This window comes from Nilaparvata lugens, chromosome 12 (genome assembly GCF_014356525.2).
Source record: "Nilaparvata lugens isolate BPH chromosome 12, ASM1435652v1, whole genome shotgun sequence".
Taxonomy (NCBI): Eukaryota; Metazoa; Arthropoda; class Insecta; order Hemiptera; family Delphacidae; genus Nilaparvata; species Nilaparvata lugens.
Window position 1 is genome coordinate 3,597,586 of NC_052515.1, and position 26,363 is coordinate 3,623,948.

Here is a 26,363-nt window from a genome sequence, read left to right on the forward strand (position 1 = left end):
CAAGCCAAAAAAAAATCGTTTTTCAGACGAGTCGGTAGGACATGAAACTTTCCGATTGGCTGATTGGATTGGCGTTCGGGAATCAGCAGATAATCAGCCTGACGAAGAGCTTCATGCCCTACCCACTCGTCTGAAAAAAAACGCCTCATGTGACTTGGCCCTGTTAATCTACAATATTACAAACTACAATAATAATAAAAAATAGTCGACAGTAATCAACGATAATCAGCTTGAACAAACATTTAAATTTGGAACACAAACGCTCTATACAATGAGATATCTTCTTAAGCTATTCTTTCTCTATGATAATTTTTCTTCTTAGGGTAACCGTCCACTGCAACCGTATTCAACCGATCGGACGAATCTGCGCTGGCCGTTAATTCGGCCGAATTTGGTCGTCCATTGGAACCGTTTTCGTCAGTCTAGTTCAGTAGTTGGCTGGTTGCCAATTATTGAATTAACTACTATCATAGCCACCAAAACTTTTCATAAACAATGATTCTATTGAAATTTTGAAAATTGAATAAACAAATATTTACTGAATTAGTTATTCATTACAATAATCTTATCTTCAGATCCTATTTGTTCAGCAATCTTTGTCCACAGATTCCTTTGAACATCACGACAATGAAATCTTTTGTCTCACATATCCCACAATGGAACATGCTCTTGAACCAAACTTATCAACTTTTCATTGTCCATAGTTAAAACTTTATAAAACAGACAAGTTCAAAAAACAAAAACAGACAAGACTGTAAAACAATTTTGAGGTTAGGATGATGTTGTCTCAGCTCGACTTCGGCCGAATAGAGCCGGAAAGTCCCATTCAATTAGGATCGAAAACTTGGTCGGCCGGACACGGCCGTGCACGGACGTACGAACCTGTTGCAATGGACGAGCATCTAGAGTTTCTTTGTTGGGGGATCGTTCGGACGAGTTCGGTAGTTTTCGGCCGATGCTAGTTCGGACAAAATCGGTTCCAGTGGACGGCCCACCCTAAGGTGCCTGTCCGTTTCAAACGTTGGCGATCATATTGGCTATGATAACTTCGTTAGTTGCGCGCTCAATGTTGAAATTAACAAATGGATAAAGAGTGAATGACAACTTACCCTATTTTGGAAAACCTCTCGATTGTAAAGTGCAAACAACTTTTTGGCCAGTTCTTCTTTCAATTTTTTGAAACTCTTCTTGTACTGCGCTGCATCCGGATGGCATCGATCTCCATCGTCCAGTACTGCAAAACACAACCAATCAATGCTGACTGTTTGAAAAGAATCTTACTAAAGATAATAAAAATATTGGTGATTCCACTACAGTACATTCAAACTACTAGTATAAGCTGTTGATATTAATTCTGCCGACGTGTAGCAAGAAGTTATCATGTATTCTATAGTGAGGTCCACATTATAATGGCAGTGGAGAAAGATAGGAGAACAGCGTTGCCGATTCTCTGCCTTGCCACTTCCTTCTATAGAGGATAGCTGATACCGGTGTATCTGATATAATATTAACTGTTCATCCTTCTTTAAAATAATCCATTTTTTCTCAAGAAAATATATTTTACAACGATTGAATAATAAACTTCCATAATTAAGATAAAATATTATGTTAATTATACTTCTTGATTGTTAAAAATCGATCTGGCAAAGTTTGTTGTGTGATAGAAGAATAGCTCTATTAGCTTTATCGAATGATAGATAAGGTGAGCCGGATACACAAGGTTGTGTCAGTCGGATAGACAAGGATAGCAACACCAATGTTACTCAAATACTGCCATTATAACGTGAATCTTACTATATGCATTTTAAATATAGGTAATTCCTCCACAGTAGACCTTCATTTAAACTATTAATTGTGCATTTCAGTTTTGCCGACGTTTAGCAAGAAGTTATCATGTAGGCTATTCTATAGTGAGGTCCACATTATAATGGCAGTGGAGGAAGATAGGAGAACAGCGTTGCCGATTCTCTGCCTTGTCACTTCCTTCTATAGAGGATAGCTGATACCGGTGTATCTGATATAATATTAACTGTTCATCCTTCTTTAAAATAATCCATTTTTTCTCAAGAAAATATATTTTACAACGATTGAATAATAAACTTCCATAATTAAGATAAAATATTATGTTAATTATACTTCTTGATTGTTAAAAACCGATCTGGCAAAGTTTGTTGTGTAATAGAAGAATAGCTCTATTAGCTTTATCAAATGATAGATAAGGTGAGCCGGATACACAAGGTTGTGTCAGTCGGATAGACAAGGATAGCAACACCAATGTTAATCAAATACTGCCATTATAACGTGAATCTTACTATAGACATTTTAAATATAGGTAATTCCTCCACAGTAGGCCTTCATTTAAACTATTAATTGTGCATTTCAGTTTTGCCGACGTTTAGCAAGAAATTATAATGTAGTTACTTTATTTGATTACACATTGGATTTTATCAAGGTGTATCGACCATTACATTTTCAAATGAAATCAATTTATTTTCCATTTTTTACAGTATATACAGAGCATGAAATTACCTTAGTTACGGAAATAATTACAATATAACTAAAAACCACAATCATACCCTACTTTTACCAGTATCAGAAGACTATTGTATTATATTCTTTTGTGCAATTATGATTGATTTGATGTAAGGGAAGTCCAGTCCCACAAGATGTCAAATTACCAATCGATAACTTAATAATAAGTAATTAAACAGAAACGATAAAACCCAACTTTCAATGTTAAAACTAGCTTGACTTATATGATTAAGGGCCGGCTTCCGAGCTCGGGATTTAGCTAAGTTCTAGACTTTAAACAGCTGAAGCCAGAATATTGGCTTTCCGAAACGGGACGTAGTTGCAGTCGACGTCTAAATTAAATTTCGAAAACAAGAAAATTGAACACAAAATAAAATAAAGAGAGAATAGTGTAAAGTTTCAGATATTTTGAGTAGATGAAAACACAAATTTAAATTGTCAACCATTTTTTATTATTATAATATAAACAGAACCTGGTTTCGTGGCTTTACCAGCCCACATCTTCAGCTGTTTGTTTACAACTAACTTACTGTCTACACAAGAGGAAATGGGGGAGGAGGAAGTGATTTACTGTTTCACTGAAAGATTCACTTCCTCATCCGCCATTTTCTCTTGTGTAGACAGTAAGTTAGTTGTAAACAAACAGCTGAAGATGTGGGCTGGTAAGCCACGAAACCAGGTTCTGTTTATATTATAATAATAAAAATATGGTGTGGCGCACTCACACAACTTTCCTTGCCGTTATGAAAATTGATCACCTGACGCTAGTGTACCCGCGCATCTCAAGTCTACTATTCAAAGATTTGAGCCAGCTGGTAACAGGGCAATAACGCTGGTAACACATGAGGTCTGCTATCTCTTCATAGTGAATGATTTAATAGAATCAACAATAATTTGCAATTGAATAATCACATTTTCTCGAATTTAAAGCTTATTTTCAAATTTAGGTGAAAATGTTACTAAAAATTAATTGTAGAGATTTTCATGCTCAATCTACTCCACTAGATTTTTTTGTTTCAATTGTATTGTAAGCCTGATAATTGGGAATCTATCTGCATTGATGGGGCGGAGCTCCTGAAATTTTTATAGATATGGGACTTGTGGCAGTTGATAGAGCTTATCGATGACTATTTTAAGAATGAATTTGATCAAAATCGTTGGAGCCGTTTCCGAGAAAATCACGAAAAACCCTGTTTTTGACAGCATTTTCGCCATTTTAGCCGCCATCTTGAATTGCATTTGATCGAAATTGTTTGTGTCGGATCCTTATAGTGAAAGGACCTTAAGTTCCAAATTTCAAGTCATTCCGTTAATTGAGAGATGAGATATCGTGTACACATACACTCATACACACACACACACATACACACACACACACACACACACACACACACACACACACATACAGACCAATACCCAAAAACCAGTTTTTTGGACTCAGGGGACCTTGAAACGTATAGAAATATAGAAATTGGGGTACCTTAATTTTTTTCGGAAAGCAATACTTTCCTTACCTATGGTAATAGGGCAAGGAAAGTAAAAAGTGGTTGACAATTTGACAGTTTTCTTTACGGAAAAGTACCACAACATCACTCACAACACAACTGTAAGGTATTTTGAATTACTTAGAAATGTTTCATTTCGTCAAGAAAAAACGTTTCTAATTACAGAAATGAGAAAATAAAGATGATCATAAAAACTGCGACTACGCCCAGTTTCAGAAAGCCGTTTTTCTGACTCTAGGTGTTTAAAGTCCAGAACTTAGCTAAATCCCGAGCTCGAAAATCGGCCCTTTACCTATTTGTAATTTGATTTATTTTATTTATTTATTGTATAAAATACTATAATCATAATACAATTATGACATTGGAGGAAATCTAGGCTGAGCCTGTACTATTTCTCTCCAAAAATTTTGATAAAATGTTAATGTTGTCCAAAAGATAAGGTTATATAGTCACACACTGCTTCGTCACTTGATTTTTGGTCTAGAAATGATGATTGCATCTAGCTTACCTGACAAAGAGCTGAGGAAAGACAAGGTTTTAGCCGGCGTTTTCGAAAACAGCTCCTTCCTAAGTTTGGCAGAAGACGGTGTGGCAGAATCACCGGTTGGTTTCTGAGAGGTCAACTGTATCTTGATCACTTTCTTCGTGCTGCTTTTGGTACTGTCTGTACTGGGTGTAGTCGGCACTAGTTTCTTGTTATCGTTGATGCGCTTGATCTGCTCAATCACCTTGAAAGAAAGTTGAAAGTTTTTCAAATTAAAAAAGAAAAGCTGTCTTCGAAAGAATTTGAGACTTTTTCACAATACTTGAAACAGTTTATTCCTAAACCTTTTAATAAGGGAAGTTGAGTTTATACTTTAAAATAGCAATATTTTGATATTATTAGAAGAATTTAATTCTTGAATAATAAACACAAATAATGAAAAGTTATTTGATCAGCTGTTTTAGCACACTTGAAATTTTAGGTGCATTTTCGTTTGTGTGTCAACTTCCGCATTGTAGACATTCATATTGTCCAAATTTCAAGTGTGCTAAAACAGCTGATCAAATAACTTTTCATTATTTGTGTTTATTATTCAAGAATAAAAACATTTCTAATATTTATCAACATATTGTCATTTAAAAGTATAAACTCAAGATCCCCCATTAAAACGTAATTCAACATAATCTTTTAGGTTATTTAGACAAATTGAAATCTACCCAATGTGAGATCCTCACCCTGTCGTGGTCATTTACGCACAAAGGAAACCCCAGCTTTAGGTGGGTTACGAACAACCGGGAAGCGATTTTTGCCACAATTTCTCAATCTAGCAAGTAGGTAATTATTGATGTTTTGTATCAATAAATTTAAAATAATTGTACGTTCTTATCCTTTATTTCTGTAAGTACTGGGTTAGCCAGTGAAACGGGAAGATTTGAGATGGCCTTGACAGTTGGAATGTGAGTGGTGGGGGTAATAATGGCCGGCTCCGGTCTATCTGCGTGTCCAGCCATTTAGTTGAGATGGATCGTTGGACGGGTGAACATCGCGGCTACGCGGTTAAAGCGTATTATACGAATGGTGAGAGTTTGGTGAAAACGCGACGTGATTTCCGACGCCATTTCAACATACCGCGCAACAGGCCTGTTCCTTCGGATAACGCAATTCGTTCGTGGATAAACAACCTTGACCAAACTGGATCAACGTCTAAAAAACGAGGTGGGAGTGCAAAAACCGTTCGAACCCCTCAAAACATCGCTCCTGTTCAGCATGCAGTGCTCAAAAATCCACGCCGATCTGCCAAACAACATGCTCTACGCCTTGCAATAAGTAACACATCAGTGAGAAGGATTCTTCATAATGATTTACATTTTCACCCATTCAAAATACAGATTGTGCAATCTCTCAAACCAACTGACAATGAGAAACGATTACAATTTTGTGAGGAAATGGTCAGAAGACTTGAAGAAAATGTCAACCAAGTAAACAACTAGTGGATGAGCGATGAGGCGCATTTCCACCTCTCTGGTTTTGTTAATAAACAAAACTTCAGATACTGGTCGGAGGAAAACCCTGGCGCACTTCATCAAACGCCTCTTCATGCTGGAATGGTGACGGTTTGGTGCGCAATGTCGGCAAGAGGAATCATAGGCCCATTTTTCTTTGAGGATATCAATGGAAGTGCTGTGACTGTTAACTCTGTGCGTTACGTTGCAATGATCCAGAACTTTCTTACGCCACAACTCGCCCGTTTTCCAGTGAATGAACACACAATGTTCCAACAAGATGGGGCAACAAGCCACACTGCAAGAGTTGCCATGAATGCTGTGAATGCTATATCCCTTGGCCCCTTCGCTCTCCAGATTTGACAGCCTGCGACTTTTTTCTTGGGGTTACTTAAAAACAAGAGTTTTTCAGAACGATCCACCTAGAACTATCCCAGCCCTAAAACAACGAATTCGGGACGAAATCGAAGGAATAACAGTCAATATGCTGCAAAATGTCATGAGAAACTTGCAGGCCCGGCTGTAGCAGTGCATAGATTCCAATGGAGGACATTTGACAAATGTTATTTTCAAAAAATATTTTTTTTTACTTATTGTACAGTAAATGGCTACCTTTTTCCTTATTATTTATAACAAGTAAATAATAATAGTTATTTGTGCAACTAGTGCGCAAAGTGACAGTTTGCTGCACCGAAAGAAACGTTTACGCCCGAGCCGTAGGCGAGGGCGGAATGGTTTCTTGAGTGCAGCAAACGAACTTTGCGCACGTATTTCACATTAAATTTTTCCTACAGTTACCATTGAATATGAAAAGTGGGTAATTATGGGTAAAATTGCCTGAATAATGTAGTAGTGTTTGAATGGCGGGGGGCAGTTGTGTGGTGTGTGCTGTGGTGGCACTGTGCTGTCGTTGTCCTCCATTATAATATCTACTTAATAATTAGCGCGTTGTGCTTCGTTGCACCTCTGCTCACTATAGCAGCCACAGCAGTCACTGTTACCAACTTCATTTTGATTTTGCTGCACTGGTGCTCCATATAACCTACTAAGTATTTTGCGTTGTCATGCTGCAAATCTGGAGTACGCAAAGTACTCACTTTGCGCACTAGTGCGGAAAAGTGATTCTTTGCAGCCTGCAATCAGTGCACAAATGGTCACTTTTCAGGGTATCTGTAGGATTAAGAATTAGTTACTTATTAAAATCTTCCCGTTTCACTGGCTAACACTGTACATAACAGAGTATGTTTTACAGTCGTAATATTATAAATTCGAGTTTTCTGAATGAACTCCTCTGGTCGTGTTGTACCCCAGGACCAGAGAAATTACAATCATTTCTAATTCAATCACTCAAGTGATTATTATATGTTTATTATAATTACCTTGTCCTCATGCGACTTCTTCACACTGTTCCCCTTCTTAGCGCTCTTCTTTGTCTTGCTACCACCCAGAAAGTGTTTGGGCGATATGCGGAAGGGCAGGTGCTTTTTGGAAATTTTGTCGGGGGTTCGTTTTTTGGGCTTGGTGTGCGGCTTTTTGGGTTTTCTAATAGCAGCTCGGTCGCTTCCGCTCTGGCTTCCCTGACTCTCGAAAGAGAGGCGTCTGGGGTGGGGGTGAACCACTCCACCACTCCTTGCCCTATGGCGGTCGCTCTCACCACTTTTGATCGACCTGAAAAATAAATGAAACAATATTTATTTATTTAAAATTAACAATCAACTTAAGGACAAAGAAACAGACTACAGTCCAAAACTTCTTTTCATCCCAATTTCATAAAATAAATTGTCCAAATAAAGGTTATGTGCGACTTTCCAATTCTTCACTAATCTCCACATTGAAACAAAACACAAACAATCTATTATAAATAATAGATAAATAATTGGGAAAAATGTACAACTATAGTCAAAACACATAGATGTAGTCAATTAAGGGAAATTTTTACTGTGAAAAACTTTACAGTGAACAAGTATTATCGATCTTGAAACACAAAAGTTATAAAGTAGGCCTACTCCTTTATTTTATCACAACACAACCCACAGTGCCGGTTGCACAAAAGCCGGTTAAATTTTAACCGTCATTAATTTTACTAGAACCAATCAGAGAAGCCGTCTTTATCAAAAAAGGCCTTCTCTGATTGGTTCTCGTGAAATTAATCATGATTACAATTTAACCGGCCTTTGTGCTACCGGGCTAGTGTTTCAATAATTTCAGTAGCCCTAAAAAATAAATGAATATTTATAATACCTATAGTATCGAATTTCAGTATCGATACTCGATACAGCAGAATGTCGAGAGGGATGGAAGGATGTGGATGTGAAGGCTAATGCTCTACAGGGGCTGCAGTGCCAATAATGATGATGATACTCGATATTTATCAATCATTCAATCAATCATCTTTATTCAAATAAACACAAAAATGTACAAGAATGCGTCAATTAAAAAAATTCGTAACAATATAACATGTCAGACATAGCAAATATATATAAATTTACATTACTTATCTAATAGTCTTCAAGGATGGTTTTCCAGAAACTCATCCACTGAGTTCTATTAAGAATTTATTGAGGTTAGCCTTTGAATTTTCTCAATCCACTGTTAGTGGTAAATAGTTTCAAAAACCTTGGAAATCTATTATAAAATTTGCACCCTGCATAGCTAGGCCTCCTCTCTGAGGAAAAAACTCTAGGCTGAGTTACAAAGTTTTCTCTAGTTTCAAAAATCTGGTGTGGCGCACTCACACAACTTTCCTTGCCGTTATGAAAATTGATCACATGACGCTAGTGTTCACGCACATCTCAAGTCTACTTATAAACAAAGATTTGAGCCAGCTGGTGACAGGACAATAACGCTGGAGACATACGAGGTCTGCTATCTCTTGATAGTCAATCATTTAATAGAATCAACAGTTGCCAAAAGTTTGCAATTGGATAATCACATTTTCTCGAATTTCGAGCTTATTTTCTATTTTAGGTGAAAATGTTACTCAACATTAATTGTAGAGATTTTCATGCTCAATCTTTTCCACTCGGTATTTTCCGTTTAAATTGTATCTGAAGCCTGATTATTGGGAATCTAAAATCAAACTTTGCATAGATGGGGCGGAGCTCCTGAAATTTTTACAGATATGAGACTTGTGGCAGTTGATAGAGCTCATCAATGACTATTTTAGGTATAAATTTAATCAAAATCGTTGGAGCCGTTTTCGAGAAAATCGCGGAAAACCCTGTTTTTGACAACATTTTCTTCATTTTAGCCGCCATCTTGAATCGCATTTGATCGAAATTGTTCGTGTCGGATCCTTATATTGTAAGGACCTTAAATTCCAAATTTCAAGTCATTCCCTTAATTGGGAGATGAGATATCGTGTACACAGACGCACATACACTCATACACACACACACACACACACACACACACACCACACACATACATACAGACCAATACCCAAAAACCACTTTTTTGGACTCAGGGGACCTTGAAACGTATAGAAATTTGGGTACCTTAATTTTTTTCGGAAAGCAATACTTTCCTTACCTATGTTAATAGGGCAAGGAAAGTAAAAACCTTGGAAATCTGAGGAAAAAACTCTAGGCTGAGTTCCAAAGTTTTCTCTCCTTCTAGTGTTATACGAATGCGTATCGGTTCTAATTCGGAAATTCGTTCTATTTTGGACAGAATGCACAATCAGCCTGAAAATGTAACTCTACTAACTAACTTAACTCGTTATTTTGATATCGATATGAAGGACCACTGGTTTACTCAAAGCAAATAAAATGGAAACATTTTGTTCCTTAATCCATGCTCAAGGTAAAGTCCGGCAGTAAACTATTAGGCTTGCAAATTTTATTCGAGAAAACAAAGCAAAAATAATAATAACATATTATAGAGGCAATGGGGAAAAATATCGACCACTTAGATGTCAAAGGCACTAGGAAAACAAAGCACAAATAATAGCATATTGTTGTAAATGTGCTTTTTTAATGAGCACTTTATTCATTAAAAGTTGAAATTTATGAACAAGATAAAAACTAGTAGTTCTGTGAAAAGTAGACCTCGCGCTCAGTGAGTTACATTGACCTGTTGTTGTTATGTTTTCTCAAAAATCAATAAATAATCTATCAAAAAAAAATCCTAAATAAACTTAGAGCTTTCTGTCCTATATCGTACCGTGACGTGTCGTCCCGGAATGTGAGTGTGAGCGCTGTTATCAGGTCTGGCTGCAACTGTCTATAACGTTGATGGAAAGATACAATTTTTAAGATGTTCGATGTTTTTGAACGGGTAGTATTATAGTCAACTGTCTACTAACGTTAATGGAAAGATACATTTTCAAGATGTTCGATGTTTTTGAACGGGTAGTATTATAGTTCACTAGACAGCTGATTTATGATGAATAATTCTATAGTCTGATTTTTACGGTAATATTGGCGTATGAAGGAGGCTCCTTTTTCCTTTTATATTATCCTTGAAATGCAAAATTTCCAAAAACGATGCGCAATTTAAAAAGGAACATACCTGTCAAATTTCATGAAAATCTATTTTCACGTTTTCGCCGTAAATGCGCAACATAAAAACATTTAAACATTAAGAGAAATGCCAAACCGTCAACTTGAATCTTAGACCTCACTTCGCTCGGTCAAAAATACTACATCATCTTTGAACGGAACTCATCAAACTCCAACCTGTTATTTACTTGTGAACATTCGTTGCTAAAACAGTCACCTTGACAACCGTGCTCACATGATAAGTATCCATGTAGGGTTAGCCTACATCAATATAGAGGCAATGGGAAAAAAGATCGACCACTTAGATGTACTAGTAGTTCTGTGAACAGTAGACCTCACGCAGTATTCTCATCCACGAGTATTTCCATAAGGTCTATAGTTTCAATCAGGAAACTATAGACTTATGGAAATACAGCAATAGACTGGCTTCTCCACACATCTGTGTAATCACTTGTCAGCTGATTTATGATGAATAATTCTTTAGTGTGATTTTTACTATAATATTGGTGTATGAAGGAGGCTCCTTTTTCCTTTTATATTATCCTTGAAATGCAAAATTTCCAAAAACCTTGTATATAGGTCGACGCACAATTAAAAAAGGAACATACCTGTCAAATTTCATGAGAATCTATTACCGCGTTTCGTTGTAAATGCGCAACATATAAACATTTAAACATTAAGAGAAATTCCAAACCGTCGACTTGAATCTTAGACCTCACTTCGCTCGGTCAAAAATACTACATCATCTTTGAACGGAACTCATCAAACTCCAACCTGTTATTTACTTGTAAACATTCGTTGCTAAAACCGTCACCTTGACAACCGTGCTCACATGATAAGTATCAATGTAGGGTTAGCCTACATCAATATAGAGGCAATGGGAAAAAAGATCGACCACTTAGATGTACTAGTAGTTCTGTGAACAGTAGACCTCACGCAGTATTCTCATCCACGAGTATTTCCATAAGGTCTATAGTTTCAATCAGGAAACTATAGACCTTATGGAAATACAGCAATAGACTGGCTTCTCCACACATCTGTGTAATCACTTGTCAGCTGATTTATGATGAATAATTCTTTAGTGTGATTTTTACTATAATATTGGTGTATGAAGGAGGCTCCTTTTTCTTTTATATTATCCTTGAAATGCAAAATTTCCAAAAACCTTGTATATAGGTCGACGCACAATTAAAAAAGGAACATACCTGTCAAATTTCATGAGAATCTATTACCGCGTTTCGTTGTAAATGCGCAACATATAAACATTTAAACATTAAGAGAAATGCCAAACCGTCGACTTAAATCTTAGACCTCACTTCGTTCGGTCAAAAAGACACTAGGAAGAGGGAAAGACCTAGGAAGAAATGGGAAAATTGTATCGCCCAAGATCTTGCAGAGAAGGGACTAACACCAAACGAAGCCCATGAATGAGACTCCTGGAAGCGACTCACCCGAAACGCCGACCCCACCTCAGTGGGAAAAGGCTGAGAAGAAGAAGAAGAAAAAGAGGCATTGAATTGTGTCAATTCATTTGAGTTAATGAACTAATGAATTGTGTTCATTTCTTGAAATACCTGATTGCAGATCATAATGTAGTAAGTCAATAAATGATTTACTACAACTATTTGAACAAATATAATGCATTTACAAAGACAAAAAATGTAAGTACTGACCATTTTCCTTCGCTCAGACACTCCACATCCTTTTTCACCTCCGAGCCAATGAAATCATTGTAGAAAGCCATACTGGTGTCTTCTTCCTCCGAAGACCCATCATAAATGAACCTGTCCACTGAAAGCTTTTCAAATCTTTCCAATCGTTTTTGTCTACTCAGCCGTTTCTTCTTCTCGTCTTCTAGAACTGAAACATACAGAAAATACATCAATTCCACTAGAATACATATGAAAACATACAGAGTAAAGAAACATCTACTTCCCAACTGTACTGTAACTTACAGCTGATGATGTGTGAGCACACACGAAAGCATGCTCCTGTAAAATATTGATTTTTATTACTTTCCTTGCCATATTACCATAGGTAAGGAAAGTATTGCTTTCCGAAAAAATTAAGGTACCCCAATTTCTAAATTTCTATACGTTTCAAGGTCCCCTGTGTCCAAAAAAGTGGTTTTTGGGTATTGGGTATTTTGGGTCTGTATGTATGTGTGTGTGTGTGTGTGTGTGGTGTGTGTGTGTGTGTGTGTGTGTGGTGTGTGTGTGTGTGTGTGTGTGTGTGTGTGTGTGTGTGTGTGTGTGTGTGTCTGTGTACACGATATCTCATCTCCCAATTAACGGAATGACTTGAAATTTGGAACTTAAGTTCCTTACACTAGAAGGATCCGACACGAACATTTTCGATCAAATGCAATTCAAGATGACGGCTAAAATGGCGAAAATGTTGTCAAAAACAGAGTTTTTCGTGATTTTCTCGAAAACGGCTCCAACGATTTTGATCAAATTCATACCTAGAAAAGTCATTGATAAGCTCTATCAACTGCCACAAGTCTCATATCTGTAAAAATTTCAGGAGCACTGCACCATCTATGCAAAGTTTGATTTTAGGTCCTCAATTATCAGCCTTCATATACAATTTAAACAAAAAATTTCAAGTGGGAAAGATTGAGCATGAAAATCTCTGCAATTAATGTCCAGTAACATTTCCACCTAAAATTGAAAATTAGCTTGAAATTCCAGAAAATGTGATTATTAAATTGCAAACTGTTGGTTCTATTAAATCATTCACTACGAAGAGATAGCAGACCTCGTGTGTCTCCAGCGTTTTTGACCTATCACCAGCTGTCTCATATCTTTGAATTGTAGACTTGAGATGCGCGAGAACACTAGCGTCAGGTGATCAATTTTCATAACGGCAAGGAAAGTTGTGTGAATGCACTACACCAGATTTTTTAATTAAAGTGGATTTTTGACAACAATTCAAGTCTATTCAATTATTGAAGAAACATCCATAGATTTCTATATATTGTATAACATGATCTGTATAACTCTTACAACGTGTGTTTGTTTTGTATTAAATTCAGTGAATTAAGATAAGAGACTCTCTTTACATGGTTACAAAAAGAATTAAAAATTGGTTGCCTCCCAGGTTAGCTGAGACGACTTAGGGCCAAGCCACATGAAGAGTTTTTGCACTGGCGGCGGACGAGTCGGCAGGGCAGAAAGCTCTCCGATTGGCTGATTATCAGCTGATTCCCGAACGCCAACCCAATCAGCTGATTAGGTTGGCGTTCGGGAATCAGCTGATAATCAGCCAATACTGCAGAGCCACAGAATAGGTACAGAATGGAAACTTGTAATCAAACGCCCATCTAACCAATGCTTTTTATATGACGCCAATACTAAACACGTCACGTGACCTTGGGAAGTTCCAATCCTGGTCTTCTGATTGGCTCGTGGCAGTGAACGAGATCAATTGATCCGGATCATTAAAGTGATCCGAACCTACCATCAATACTATTACAATGCGGCGCTTCCTAACAAGATGACGGATTTTGGCGTCAAGTTTCCGTACTGTATGTATACTGTGGCAGAGCTTCTTACTCTGCCGGCTTGTCCCGCCTGAAAAAACGCTTCATGTGGCTTGGCCCCAAGGCGTTAAGCCGCGTCCAGACTATGACGATCGACACGTTCAATATTTGACTGGACCACATACCTCCGTAGATGTGGACTAGTCGAGCGGCACATGGCGTTGTAAAGTGATTAAATTAAAGTTAATGAATAAATGAGTGACTCGAAAGACGCTGCAGTGGCAGACGCTGCAATTAATTATCATTGCAGTTCAACACGTCCACACTACTGATTTCGATTCGACTTCCATGACCTGTACCGACTTCATTCGGGCTGAATTCGGTTCGGACCGACATGATTCGACAAAGCCGGGCGACCAGTCCGCACTTGTTCAACAGTGTCGTCGATCGACCAACCCATTCGGCATGGTGTGGACGTACCCCTTCAGTCTGCTAGCACTACCTTTGTAAGCAAGATGTGTCCTCCACCAAATATGTAAGGAGGGAAAAGAACTACCATATAATATGTTGAGGTGGTTATAAGATAAAACAAAAAGGTGAACAATCTACTATATAATTTAATGAGTCTTTAACATATTTTACATTTAAACAAAACAAGATTAATTTTATTATACAAAACAATATTGATATGATATTATTGGGGAAAACACTCGCTTGCTGCTAATGATGATTCAATCTTTGTGGTTATGAAAATTAAGAACAATGATCTCATCCAGTAGTCACCTACCTTTTGAATATGGCTTCCCCCTTTGGCATTCACTGGTTTAATCGCGACATTACAGTTAGTATTTTAAAAAACAAAAATTAACTGAACCAATGAATAGGCTCAGAACCTGTCTCCCTTAATAATACAATTATTTTTCAACTGCCCGATCTGTGACAGAATAACTGTATTATAAAACGAAACGAAGTCTAGTCTTTTTCACTGGATCAGCCGGACTTTACTCAGTCCTAATGAACGAGCTCTGCCACTACCTCCGTAAACAAAGCCGTAGTGCATTTGTGTGACGTCAGCACAGGTAGGGATCCACCAATAAAAACACTAGCTGATATAGATCAGCTGAAATCAACAAATTTTTATTGGTGTAGAAGCCCTACCTGTGCTGACGTCACACGAATGCACTACGGCTTTGTTTACGGAGGTAGTGGCTCTGCTCCAAAAGCTAAATTTTGGGTATTAATATAAACTCAGTCAATGCCAAACATGAAAGCCATTTCTAGTACATATTTTTATCTGTCGCACAAGCGGCACGTTTGTTATTAGAAACAGAGAGAAGCTAACGTAGAAGCTGAACCATATGACACCCATATGACCAGGTGACACCTTGTCATGGGTTCGAATCCCGTCGGTTTTCAAAGTAATTTCCGGCCTTTTGAAAAGCAAAAACAAAACTGAATCTAGCGTCGCATTCACTTTGTCAATAATTATACCACGTCAATCATACTGTTGTAATGGAAGCAATTGAAAGTAGTGTTATTGAAATTAGTGAAAATTAGAACGTAATATTTTATTTGCTGGCTGCCTAGCATAGGCTACGGAAAGCTTGCATTTTTTTCAACCGATGGACGAGGTGAGGATCTTTCTCAGGGTTGGGAACTGCCTAGCTTGCATCCCAGCCTGGGAAAGATAGTTTCCATCCACTCGTCCCATCAACAGCTTCCGGCTCTTCTTCCCCCCTGCCGTAGTCTAGTTTTCCACGTGTAGGCCTAGGAAGAGTCGGACCTGAGACAAAAATTGCATTCTTTCCGTGCACTCTTGTTTTAACCGTTGAAGCGAACACAGCGCGCTCAGACATCAATTCGTTTCGGGAGTGTGGATCACCAAAATCATCGTTTAATGGATTTCTTCAGCGTCTTCATTATGGGTGAGTCCCGAATATTAATCCTACTCAAATGACAAGGGGCGATCGAACTTTATTTGCATAACGATAGGTTTTTTTCTTGTTTATTTGTACCATTCCAAATCTCTTTCAATGTTTTTTTTTGTATTAGGCTAGGCAGCCAGAGTAGAGTCAAAATTGTTGTAAATAATGGTAGAGAAAATGTTTAAATACAACAAATTTTCATAAAGAAAAATTTTGCTTTCTTTAACCACGTCTACCCTTTGGTAAAAAGCAGTTAATCATACTAAATCTACCCGAGATATTACACTGTATAGGCATGGCTATATATGCATTTGACTCACAATTTGTATAAAAATCACCAATAATTTGTGAGCTACTCACACTTTATCTCCACAAAAGCCGGTTAAATTTTAACCCTGATTAATTCCACGAGAACCAATCAGAGAAACCGTCTTTTCAAAAACGCCATCTCTGATTGTTTCTCGTGAAATTAATTTTGTGCAACCGGGCCTCAGTCTGGAAATGAACTAATCAAGTAAATAATCACAAATTACACAATGTAATCACAATTACAAATGAAATAATCACTGAAAATGTGTACAATTTGAGAGATACTCACACTTTTCAAACAAGTCTTCACTGGATGAAGAAGACGAAAACATGCTTGTCTTAGTTGGTTTCTTCTCAGTGAAGGACGGCTGAACCATCTCCGTCTTCTTTTTCCTGGTCTTTTTCGGCTCAGTGTACATTCCAATATTTGCAATATTGGCCACACCAGTTCTTTGCTTGCCGTCATCCTCTTTGCTTTCTTTGCTAGAAATTGTCTCGAATCCGTTGAATGGTACTTCATCCTTGTCCAGAGGCTCTTCTTTCCCTTTTTTCGACCTGTAATTGAAATTTCAATTTATTTTTGGATGATTATTATTTATTTATTTAGCGTATGGCTTCCAAGACATCAATCAGTATTCATTTCCATCTTCACTTCTTCAGGATCATAATATCATAGAATAGGTACAGAATGGAAACTGTCATTCAAACGCCTATCCAACCAATGCTTTTTACATGGCGCAAATACTAGACACGTCACGTGACCTTAGGAAGTTCCAATCCTGGTCTTCTGAGTGGCTCGTGGCAGTGAACGAGATCAATCGATCCGGGTCATTAAAAGTGATCCGAACCTCCCATCAATACTATTACAATGCGGCGCTTCCTAACAAGATGGCGGATTTTTGCGCCAGGGTACTAGCCAAGTTTCCATACTGTATGTATACTGTGATAATATGGGAATGATCCCTTGTCTCAAGATATAAAAATAAACATAAATGGTAACTAAAAAAGAATTTATTCAAATACATGTATCCAGTCCATTCAGATAGGCTATTGAATCTGGATTTTTGGATTAATGAAACTGATTGTAAGTGAAACACTAGATCTTAATACAGTTATTATTCTGTTCTATGTAAAACACACTTTGTAACTATTTGAAGATAATAAACTGTAATAAATGTTGAAGCTACTTTGAGGGTTAAAACATAGCGCAGTGACGAAGGTAGACGCTAGCAGAGAATGTAGCTGAGAGTGTTGACAAGTAATGCATGTATATAAATGTTTCCTCTTACTTCTATTTTCTACTCTACCTTCGCCGCTCCAATATGTTTCAACACATCTGTTTTCAACCCTCTCAGCTACCTTCTCCGCTACCCTCTTCCTTCGTTGCTTTACTATTATTTGACCCTTATACATTTGGTGTTGTTTTCAACCCTCTCAGCTACCTTCTCCGCTACCCTCTTCCTTCGTTGCTTTACTATTATTTGACCCTTATACATTTGGTGTTGTTTTCAACCCTCTCAGCTACCTTCTCCGCTACCCTCTTCCTTCGTTGCTTTACTATTATTTGACCCTTATACATTTGGTGTTGTTTTCAACCCTCTCAGCTACCTTCTCCGCTACCCTCTTCCTTCGTTGCTTTACTATTATTTGACCCTTATACATTTAGTGTTGTTTGACATAACTAAAACTTTAAGAAAGTTTTGAAATGTGATGCTCAAATTGTATAAAACCTATCAGCCCCCGACAGAAGATCAGATAAGTTTACGGTACTTATTTATGATTTATACTATATCTCCTCGGAAAGATATGAGGAGGATGGGCCTAAAAGAGGAGGACGCGGGTGACCGAAACTTCTGGAGAGGCTTAGTTGATGAGGCCAAGTACCGACTGGGGTACGAGTGGCCACCAAAGTAAGTAAGTTTAAGTATTTATGATTTAGTGCAGTTTGCACAGTGCCAGTTTGAGGGTGTGATCACATTGAATGCGTACATGTGCAAGTGCACGCTTGGTTATGCATGATCAAGCGTGCAGATGGAAACAAAATCTTTACACAGCAATAGGAACACACACACTGAACGCTTGCACTTGCTGGTTGCTTTCAGTGTGAGCAGCTGCACACAAGTCACAACGTGTTTCAATGGCACATTCCAGATTTTGTTGTGACGTGCACTTGCACATATACGCATTCAATATGATCACACCCTGAACCAAGTATCAATTTAAACTGGATTACACCATATTAAGTCTCGCTTGTGATACTGTGGTTCATTACTTTTTTAAGCCACAAGTTGATTCAATTCAGCTGAAGTTTTCACTGTGCGAATGCCCCTTAGGCCCATTGCACACTGGGTCACCATGGGAGCGCTTCCACGGAAGCGCCACCACGTGGTAGCATTGTCTCTTATCTGTCACTGCACACTAGAGCCACCAGCTACCAGGAATGTGGTGGCTCGAGCCGCCGATTTTGTGTCGCCACCAGACTGTCGCGCCACCACGTTATACCATTGAGTATTATCTGTCATTGCACACTAGAGCCACCAGCCGAGCTTCCAGGAATGTGGTGGCTCGAGCCGCCGATTTTGTGTCGCCACCAGACTGTCGCGCCACCACGTCATACCATTGAGTATTATCTGTCATTGCACACTAGAGCCACCAGCCGAGCTTCCAGGAATGTGGTGGCTCGAGCCGCCGATTTTGTGTCGCCACCAGACTGTCGCGCCACCACGTCATACCATTGAGTATTATCTGTCATTGCACACTAGAACCACCAGCTACCAGCCGAGCTTCCAGGAATGTGGTGGCTCGAGCCGCCGATTTTGTGTCGCCACCAGACTGTCGCGCCACCACGTCATACCATTGAGTATTATCTGTCATTGCACACTAGAACCACCAGCTACCAGCCGAGCTTCCAGGAATGTGGTGGCTCGAGCCGCCGATTTTGTGTCGCCACCAGACTGTCGCGCCACCACGTCATACCATTGAGTATTATCTGTCATTGCACACTAGAACCACCAGCTACCAGCCGAGCTTCCAGGAATGTGGTGGCTCGAGCCGCCGATTTTGTGTCGCCACCAGACTGTCGCGCCACCACGTCAAACCATTGAGTATTATCTGTCATTGCACACTAGAGCCACCAGCTACCAGCCACCAGAAAATCATCTCAAGTTCAGTTCCAATTCAAATCAAGTTCAGTACAGTTGTCTGTTGAAGTCGTCGTAATGAATAGTGAACAATTTGATACAGAATGGTTCATTGTTGAAGTTGAAAGCAGACCAGGTGTATGGGACATGTCTTCAAAATTATATGCGGATCGGGATGTAAAGAAAAATTCTTGGAGAGAGCTGGTAAATCTCTGACCAATATAAAATGAAAAATATAGCCTCATGTAAAATTAACAAAATTTATTTCGTAAGTTATTTAACCATTTCTCTTAAGCATTATTCATTATAACCATTTTTCACTATTGAATGAAAAAGACTAAGAAATTGTCAAAAAACCACTGATTTATTGATAATTAGAAAGACCGGTTTCGGTTATTACACCATTGTCAATCTCTGATAAACTAAATACAAGAGCAGCAGAATTTATACTAGTAGACGAGTACTGCTATTGGTCGAGGGCATGAACGCCTGCCATTGGCCTAGCTAGACAGTGACAGGTGTCACAATGTTGAGGGGGAGGAGACTGTCTAGCTAGGCCAATGGCAGGCGTTCATGCCCTCGACCAATAGCAGTACTCGCCTACTAGTATGAATTCTGCTGCTCTTGAATTTAGTTTTAGTTTATCAGAGATTGACAATGGTGTAATAACCGAAACCGGTCTTTCTAATTATCAATAAATCAGTGGTTTTTTGACAATTTCTTAGTCTTTTTCATTCAATATGAATAATTACCACAATATGAACTTCCCAACTACACAAAAAGCATTTTTCACTATTTTCGTGTTTAATCAAACGAAAAAACATCAGTCTTTCAACATTAAATATTCATATCATACATTTTTCAAATATGAGTTTCAAGGTGATATTTCTGCTAGTCCCATTTTGGGGATGTTGAAATCGTTGTGTTTATTAGTTAATAATCAAGCATGTCCCATTTTGGGAACGTTGGTAACTTTGAATAAAAACTTTTCCAATATTTATATTGGTAGTAGCTTCATGAATCATAGGACAATCATATTTTGTGATGTTGGCAGAGTGCTTCTTCCACGTCCATTCTTCAACTGATCATGAGTTAACTAGTGAACTGGAGTGATGAGTCAAGTGGTGCCTGCGTGGTGGTGGCTGTAGTGTGCAATGCTATCAAATTTTGATGGTGGCGCTTCCATGGTGGCCCAGTGTGCAAAGGGCCTTATAAGAATAGTCATAATTTTTATAAGTATAGACCTAATTTTAAATAATAATATTGGTCAAGTTTGATAAATGAATGAGTGATAAAATATCTAGCTTACCTTTTATCAGTCTTCGTCCTGTTCCTAGTCTTCTCCTTATCAGTTGCAGTTTTATTCGCACGATGTCTATCAGTTTTCGTTTTGGGCGGAGTTTTCAGAACATTCACATCCTCCGAACAACTATCACTAACCACTATTGGCTCCTCCTCCAGCAGAGGAGGCTCCGCCATCTTTGTTTTAGAAGAAGTGGGCCCATGATGTCGAATACTCTTCTCCGAGTCTGTCAACCATTTAGTGATTTCCAGCAGTTTCGTCCTGGGAAGAGACGGTGTCACATAGCCGGGATCACAGTCGGGGTTTTCACGACTTTTCCGCGCAGGTTTGAAGGGAGGACTTTTCACGGGAGACAAGCTTTTCCGGTCCTTACGAGTTTTCACGATTTCACTGATGTTGTAGTGTACATTGGGACTAGAACTGTTCTGCTCCTCGCAATTTGCATTCTTCTTCAGAGGTTTTTCCTCGCGATTTTCCTTCTTTGGAGGTTTTCCTGAGCGAATTTTCTCGGGACTCAGGCTCGTCCTGTCCTTGCGAAGCTTCACACTTTCACTGATGCTTCTATGAACGTGATCCGACTTTCTAATTTCAATTTCTTCAACATCCAACCTCGAATTTTGTTTCTCGTCTTCAACATCCGACTCAAACATATCTCTAGAAACACAGCTTTCATCCTTCCTGAGGTGAATCACACCACTAAGTCTAAAGGATTTTCGCCTTGGCGTCTTGGGTCTTGTAAAATGGTCACTTGAAGTTTTACTTCCATTTTTATCCAACAATGAACTGTCACTACTTGAAGTTTTACTTCTATTTTTATCCAACAATGAACTGTCACTACTTGAAGTTTTACTTTTACTCTCCTTCAACAATGAATCGTCACTTAATTTATCAGTCACTTTCTTTTCAGAGTCACTACTCGAACGGCCCCCCAATAAATTCCCCCTATTATTCACACAATCCACGGAATTAACTCCTCGGAATCCTAGCAAATATCCACTACTATTAACACAATCTACATATTTTGTTCTTCCAATACGAGAACTGATAGAATCTCTGGATTTGTCTGACTTAATTCTAACTTTACCACAATCTTCCACCCCGTTACTCACTTTTTTAGAGTTTTGCAACGATGTTGCAACATCTTTCCTACGATCTTTTTTGGATGTTGTAGAATTTTCTAATGATATTCCAACACCAATATCACCTTTCCTACGATCTTTTCCAACTGTTGAAGAATTTTCTAATGATATTCTAACCTCACCTATCCTACGATCTTTTTCAACTGTTTTAGAATTTTCCAATGATATCCCAACACCAATATCACCGTTTCTACGATCTTTTCGAACTGTTGTAGAATTTTCTAATGATATTCTAGCATCACCTTTTCTACAATCTTTTTCAACTGTTGTAGAATTTTCTAATGATTTTCCAACCCAAATATCACCATTTCTACGATCTCTCTCAACTTTCGTTGAATTTTCTAATGATATTCCATTATCGTCTTCTCTGCTAGAATTTTTCCTAACAGATCTTCTCCTACGTCTTGATTTTGACTTGTCTTCAACTTTATCAGAAATCTGATCATTGACGACCTCTGACAGTCTTGAATTGTCAAATATATCAACTGAAGTACAGCTCTCATCAACATTTCTGCAAGATCTCCGCGATTTGACATTGCAGAAATCGAAATTTTGCCTCCTAAAAGACGGATTATTTTCATCCTTGTCACGTGAGCTAACATCTCTCGAATGATCGTGTCCGTTTGTGCCGTTAATGTCAAACTTAAATTTATAATTTATGGTAGAATCATCACCATTGAGTCCGATATCGTTACACCTATTTCTCAACGATTTTCTTCTCACAGATGAATTTGAACAATTCATACCATTGATAAGGTTCTTCACAGAAGATTTTCTTCTATCGTCTACTGAATTCTCAAGTTTCGAGGCGAGTTTATTATGAGAACAATCTTGTTCATCACTATCTGACGCTGATATACAATCAATAAAGCTGGTACTAGGAGAGGTCACTTTCGGACTAAGTAGAGACGAATCCTCCTCACAGGTTGAACCACTAGAACTCATGATAGACTTCACTTTAGCTTTCAGGATTTCAAAAGAATTGGTCCCACTGGTTTTGAATGAAGATGATTTGTTGCTAATCATGGTTAAGGATCGTTTCTTGTGTTTGGATCCGTTACAGGGACTTGAATCGTCCAAGGTATCTCGCGGTCGTTTCTTCTCATTTGACAACGGACGACACCCGAGGAGACTACTACTCAACAAGGAAGGACTAGAGACTATCAGCGACTCGTTGCCTTCAGTTAGCGACCTATCCAATCCCGATTTCAACCCATTCTTCATTTCCACTCTACAATTCATGGAACTCCCAAACAAATTATCGTCATCATCCCCGTCATCGAGAGCACTCAGGGCGCTCCTATCGATCTGAAGCCTCTCCGAAACCCTCAAACCGTTCTCGATCACCTCATCCGACAGCTGTCTATCCGAACAATTATTGTTCGACGTAAACGACTTCTCAATGTACTCAGTAAAGTTAGCGAGCACGTTCTTCTTCTTGTAGAACAACTTCCCATCCTTGATATTTCGTTTGTAGAGCGATCGTTGGTGTTTCCTGAGCGAAACTTTTCCCAGCTCGATGAAATCTTTCTCACCCGATGAGTCTAGTTCGGATTTGCTGCTCAAAGATTGTCGGTGATTTGGGAGTTTGTCGTCCGTATTCATAACAAAGCCAGATGGATCCAGGTTTTCCTTCACTTCCACGCTGAAATTGTTGGATCGGTTTTTCCGGGTTGTCGATTTTTTATCGGCGACGTAATTTTCTGATCTGCTTTCTGTCGGTTGTGTGTCAATATCATTATTGACAAACAGACCTTGACAGTGTTTTCGCCTTGTTGAAGAGAGGATTCCTGTAAACAGAAATTCGTTTTAATGATCATTATTATTTACTTTGAAATCATGAACTTAATTAGGGTTGGAATTATTCAGTGGCGTATATAAAATATATTTTTGGAGGGGCCAAGCTTCAAGACTCAAGCTGTCAGGTCAAGAGATTTTAAGTGACACCCCATGATACTTAATATCAGTTTTGCTGCTAATATTCAGAGGGTAATTTGCGCTGAACGCCCTTTTTACTTTACCGTCAGGTCGTCAAAAATTCAGATTACTGTACTTTTTTCTGTAATTACTTTACTGATTTCATATTCATTATTTCGGGGGTTGGGTCCCCCCCTTATATACGCTCCTGAAATTACTATTATAAGAATAGTGATTAGTTAAGGATTAGAATAATTATTGTTTAGTAATCTCTTGAACTTGATATCTGGATGAGACCTATTTACATTTGAATAGATTCAGGGCAGACACACACATAGAACCCTCTACGAGCAGCTATCAGAGCGGTCTTAGGGGCCCAGTCACATCAAGCGTTTTTCTGGCGTTTTCAGACGAGTCGGAGGAGTATAAAGCTCTCTGATTGGCTGGGCGGGAAACAGCTGATAATCGGCCAATCGGAGAGCTTCCTACCAAGCCACATGGAGCGTTTTTTCAGGCGTTGTGAGACGAGACACCAGAGCAGGAAACTCTGTGATTGGCTGATGGGTGTGGCGTTAGGGAATCTGCTCATAATCAGCCAATCAGAAAGTTTCCTACCGAGCCACATGAAGCGTTTTGAGATGAGTTGGCAGAGCGGGAAGCTCTGTGATTGGCTGATTGGTGTAGCGTTTGGGAATCAGCCAATGGGAGAGTTTCCTACCAAGCTACACAAAGCGTTTTTTTAAGCGTTTTCAGACGATTCGGTAGAGCAGGAAGCTCTGTGATTGGCTGATTGGTTTGGCGGGATACAGCTGATAATCGGCCAATTGGAGAGCTTCCTACCCTTCCGACTTGTATGAAACGCTTTTTGTGGCTAGGCCTTTAGGAGGATGGAGATACATACAGTATACATACAGATATCAAAGATCACTCTAAAAGCATGCAGATTTCTCAGTGAATGTCAAGGTACTTATTATATAAGATAAGATAAGATTCTTTATTTCGCAACCAATTTATATATATTATATTATATTTATTATATAATAAATATTATATATATATATATATATATATTATTTATTATATAAATATATACTATATTTCATGGACATTAGAAGGTATTTTGTATCGAGTTTTAATAAGCTGTAGCCCTAGAGAGAAAAATGGATAAGATGGTTATAAGTAATGATTATGCTCTCGCTTTGTCTGAAATATGTTTTTTAATCAAAACTGGAAATGTAAGGGCTAGGTCTTACAGGCAGTCAACTGTAGTAGAAATTTCACATAAAATTAAAGAGGTAGGCGTCTTTTCAATCCAAGTTATGTAGAATTATGCTGCTATTTTGAGCGCACGTGGTTAAATTTTACTGTATTGGGTGGTGCCTATTTTTCTGCAAAAATCTACAGCAGTTAGAAATTCTGTGTACCCTCTCACAATAAAAATCTATAGGCTAATCATGAATTGAATCTTAAAGTTGAAAAAATTAATATTATCATGGATTGAATCTTGAAGTTGGAAAATTTTTTCACTTACTCTTACTCTGTCCAGATGCAGGATTAGTCGTCAGTTTCTTTTGAACAGTTGGCTTTATTGATGTTCTCAAGGTAAACGAAAAGTCCAAATCCATCGCTGAAAAAAATGCAAACATGAAAATTAATGTTGAAAGAATATTCACATAAATGTATAATTCGTAACATATGAATTCATCACAGTGATTACAAAGCTTCTATGAGAAGCTCTCAAGATCATATTTATTCATTTATTTATCATTTACAATCAAATTGAGGACAAAGAAACAAACTACAATTAAAAAACTGAAATATCTTTAAAATATTTGCAATCTACAATTTAAATAAAAATGACAAATAGTCATAATGTTATTTTACTATGAAAGGCCTTACAAAAGTAAAGCATAAGTAAAATACGAGTTTCAAACAATAGGGAACAGAGATGAAAATCTAAAATTTTGATGTGACTGAGAATTCATAAAATAAATAAGTTTTTGGCCATTACTAGTGATTGCTTGGTAAATAACTAGAATATTCATTATATTAGAAAATTGAGGTTAACCTATACACTCGCTTTTCAAAGGAAAATTTGCGAAGAGAAAAGGCTCAGTTATTGGAATCGTGACTTAAATTGGAACTATTATGTCTCTTAAAAGTTTCTAACAAACTTTTCACTCGATAAACTATAAAATTAGATGTTTTTTGAGTTTCAAAATGTTTTGTCTTACCTGAGATTTCACTCGTCCATAATAATTCTCCTCTCGAAAAATAGTTGTGTAGCCATTTTTAAAAATATTTCATGTTGATATATTAAAAAATATATGAAGAAAATGGTAGACGGACACAGATTATAAAATTAAAAACATTAAAATAATGCATTCAACTCTTATAAATATCATTGTAATGCGACTTGAAATACAAAATACATCCATTTAATCACAACGCAACTGAAACCGTCAGCTGTGAGCTGTTTCGTGAACCCGTTAAGTAAACAGTTTTGCCAACACCAAATATTTTTGGCTTTATAAAAACATATTATTCAAGTCTTCTCTCAACCGTTTGAAGTTTATGGAAATTTTAATCCAGAGGTGATCAAATCTCAGCTTTTGAATCAC

The 26,363-nt window shown here is 37.9% G+C and overlaps 1 protein-coding gene across 2 annotated transcripts in view; it reads right to left on the bottom strand.

The window, feature by feature from the left end:
- Nucleotides 1-26,203, bottom strand: part of LOC111060193 — a 37,421-nt gene extending 11,218 nt beyond the window's left edge. Inside the window, exons 1-9 of one of the 2 annotated variants that reach the window (XM_039438656.1) lie at nt 25,977-26,203; nt 25,274-25,369; nt 21,492-23,615; nt 20,693-21,446; nt 16,533-16,798; nt 12,199-12,385; nt 7,403-7,691; nt 4,546-4,765; nt 1,110-1,234 (exon numbers count right to left, since the gene is read on the bottom strand). In XM_039438656.1, coding sequence (XP_039294590.1) covers nt 1,110-1,234; nt 4,546-4,765; nt 7,403-7,691; nt 12,199-12,385; nt 16,533-16,798; nt 20,693-21,446; nt 21,492-23,615; nt 25,274-25,367 — 4,059 coding nt within the window. In that variant the 5' untranslated portion in view covers nt 25,368-25,369; nt 25,977-26,203. Of the gene's footprint in view, nt 1-1,109; nt 1,235-4,545; nt 4,766-7,402; nt 7,692-12,198; nt 12,386-16,532; nt 16,799-20,692; nt 23,616-25,273; nt 25,370-25,976 lie in introns of both variants that reach the window. The other variant, XM_039438655.1, reaches the window with a different exon arrangement.
- Between the last annotated feature and the right edge of the window lie 160 nt (nt 26,204-26,363).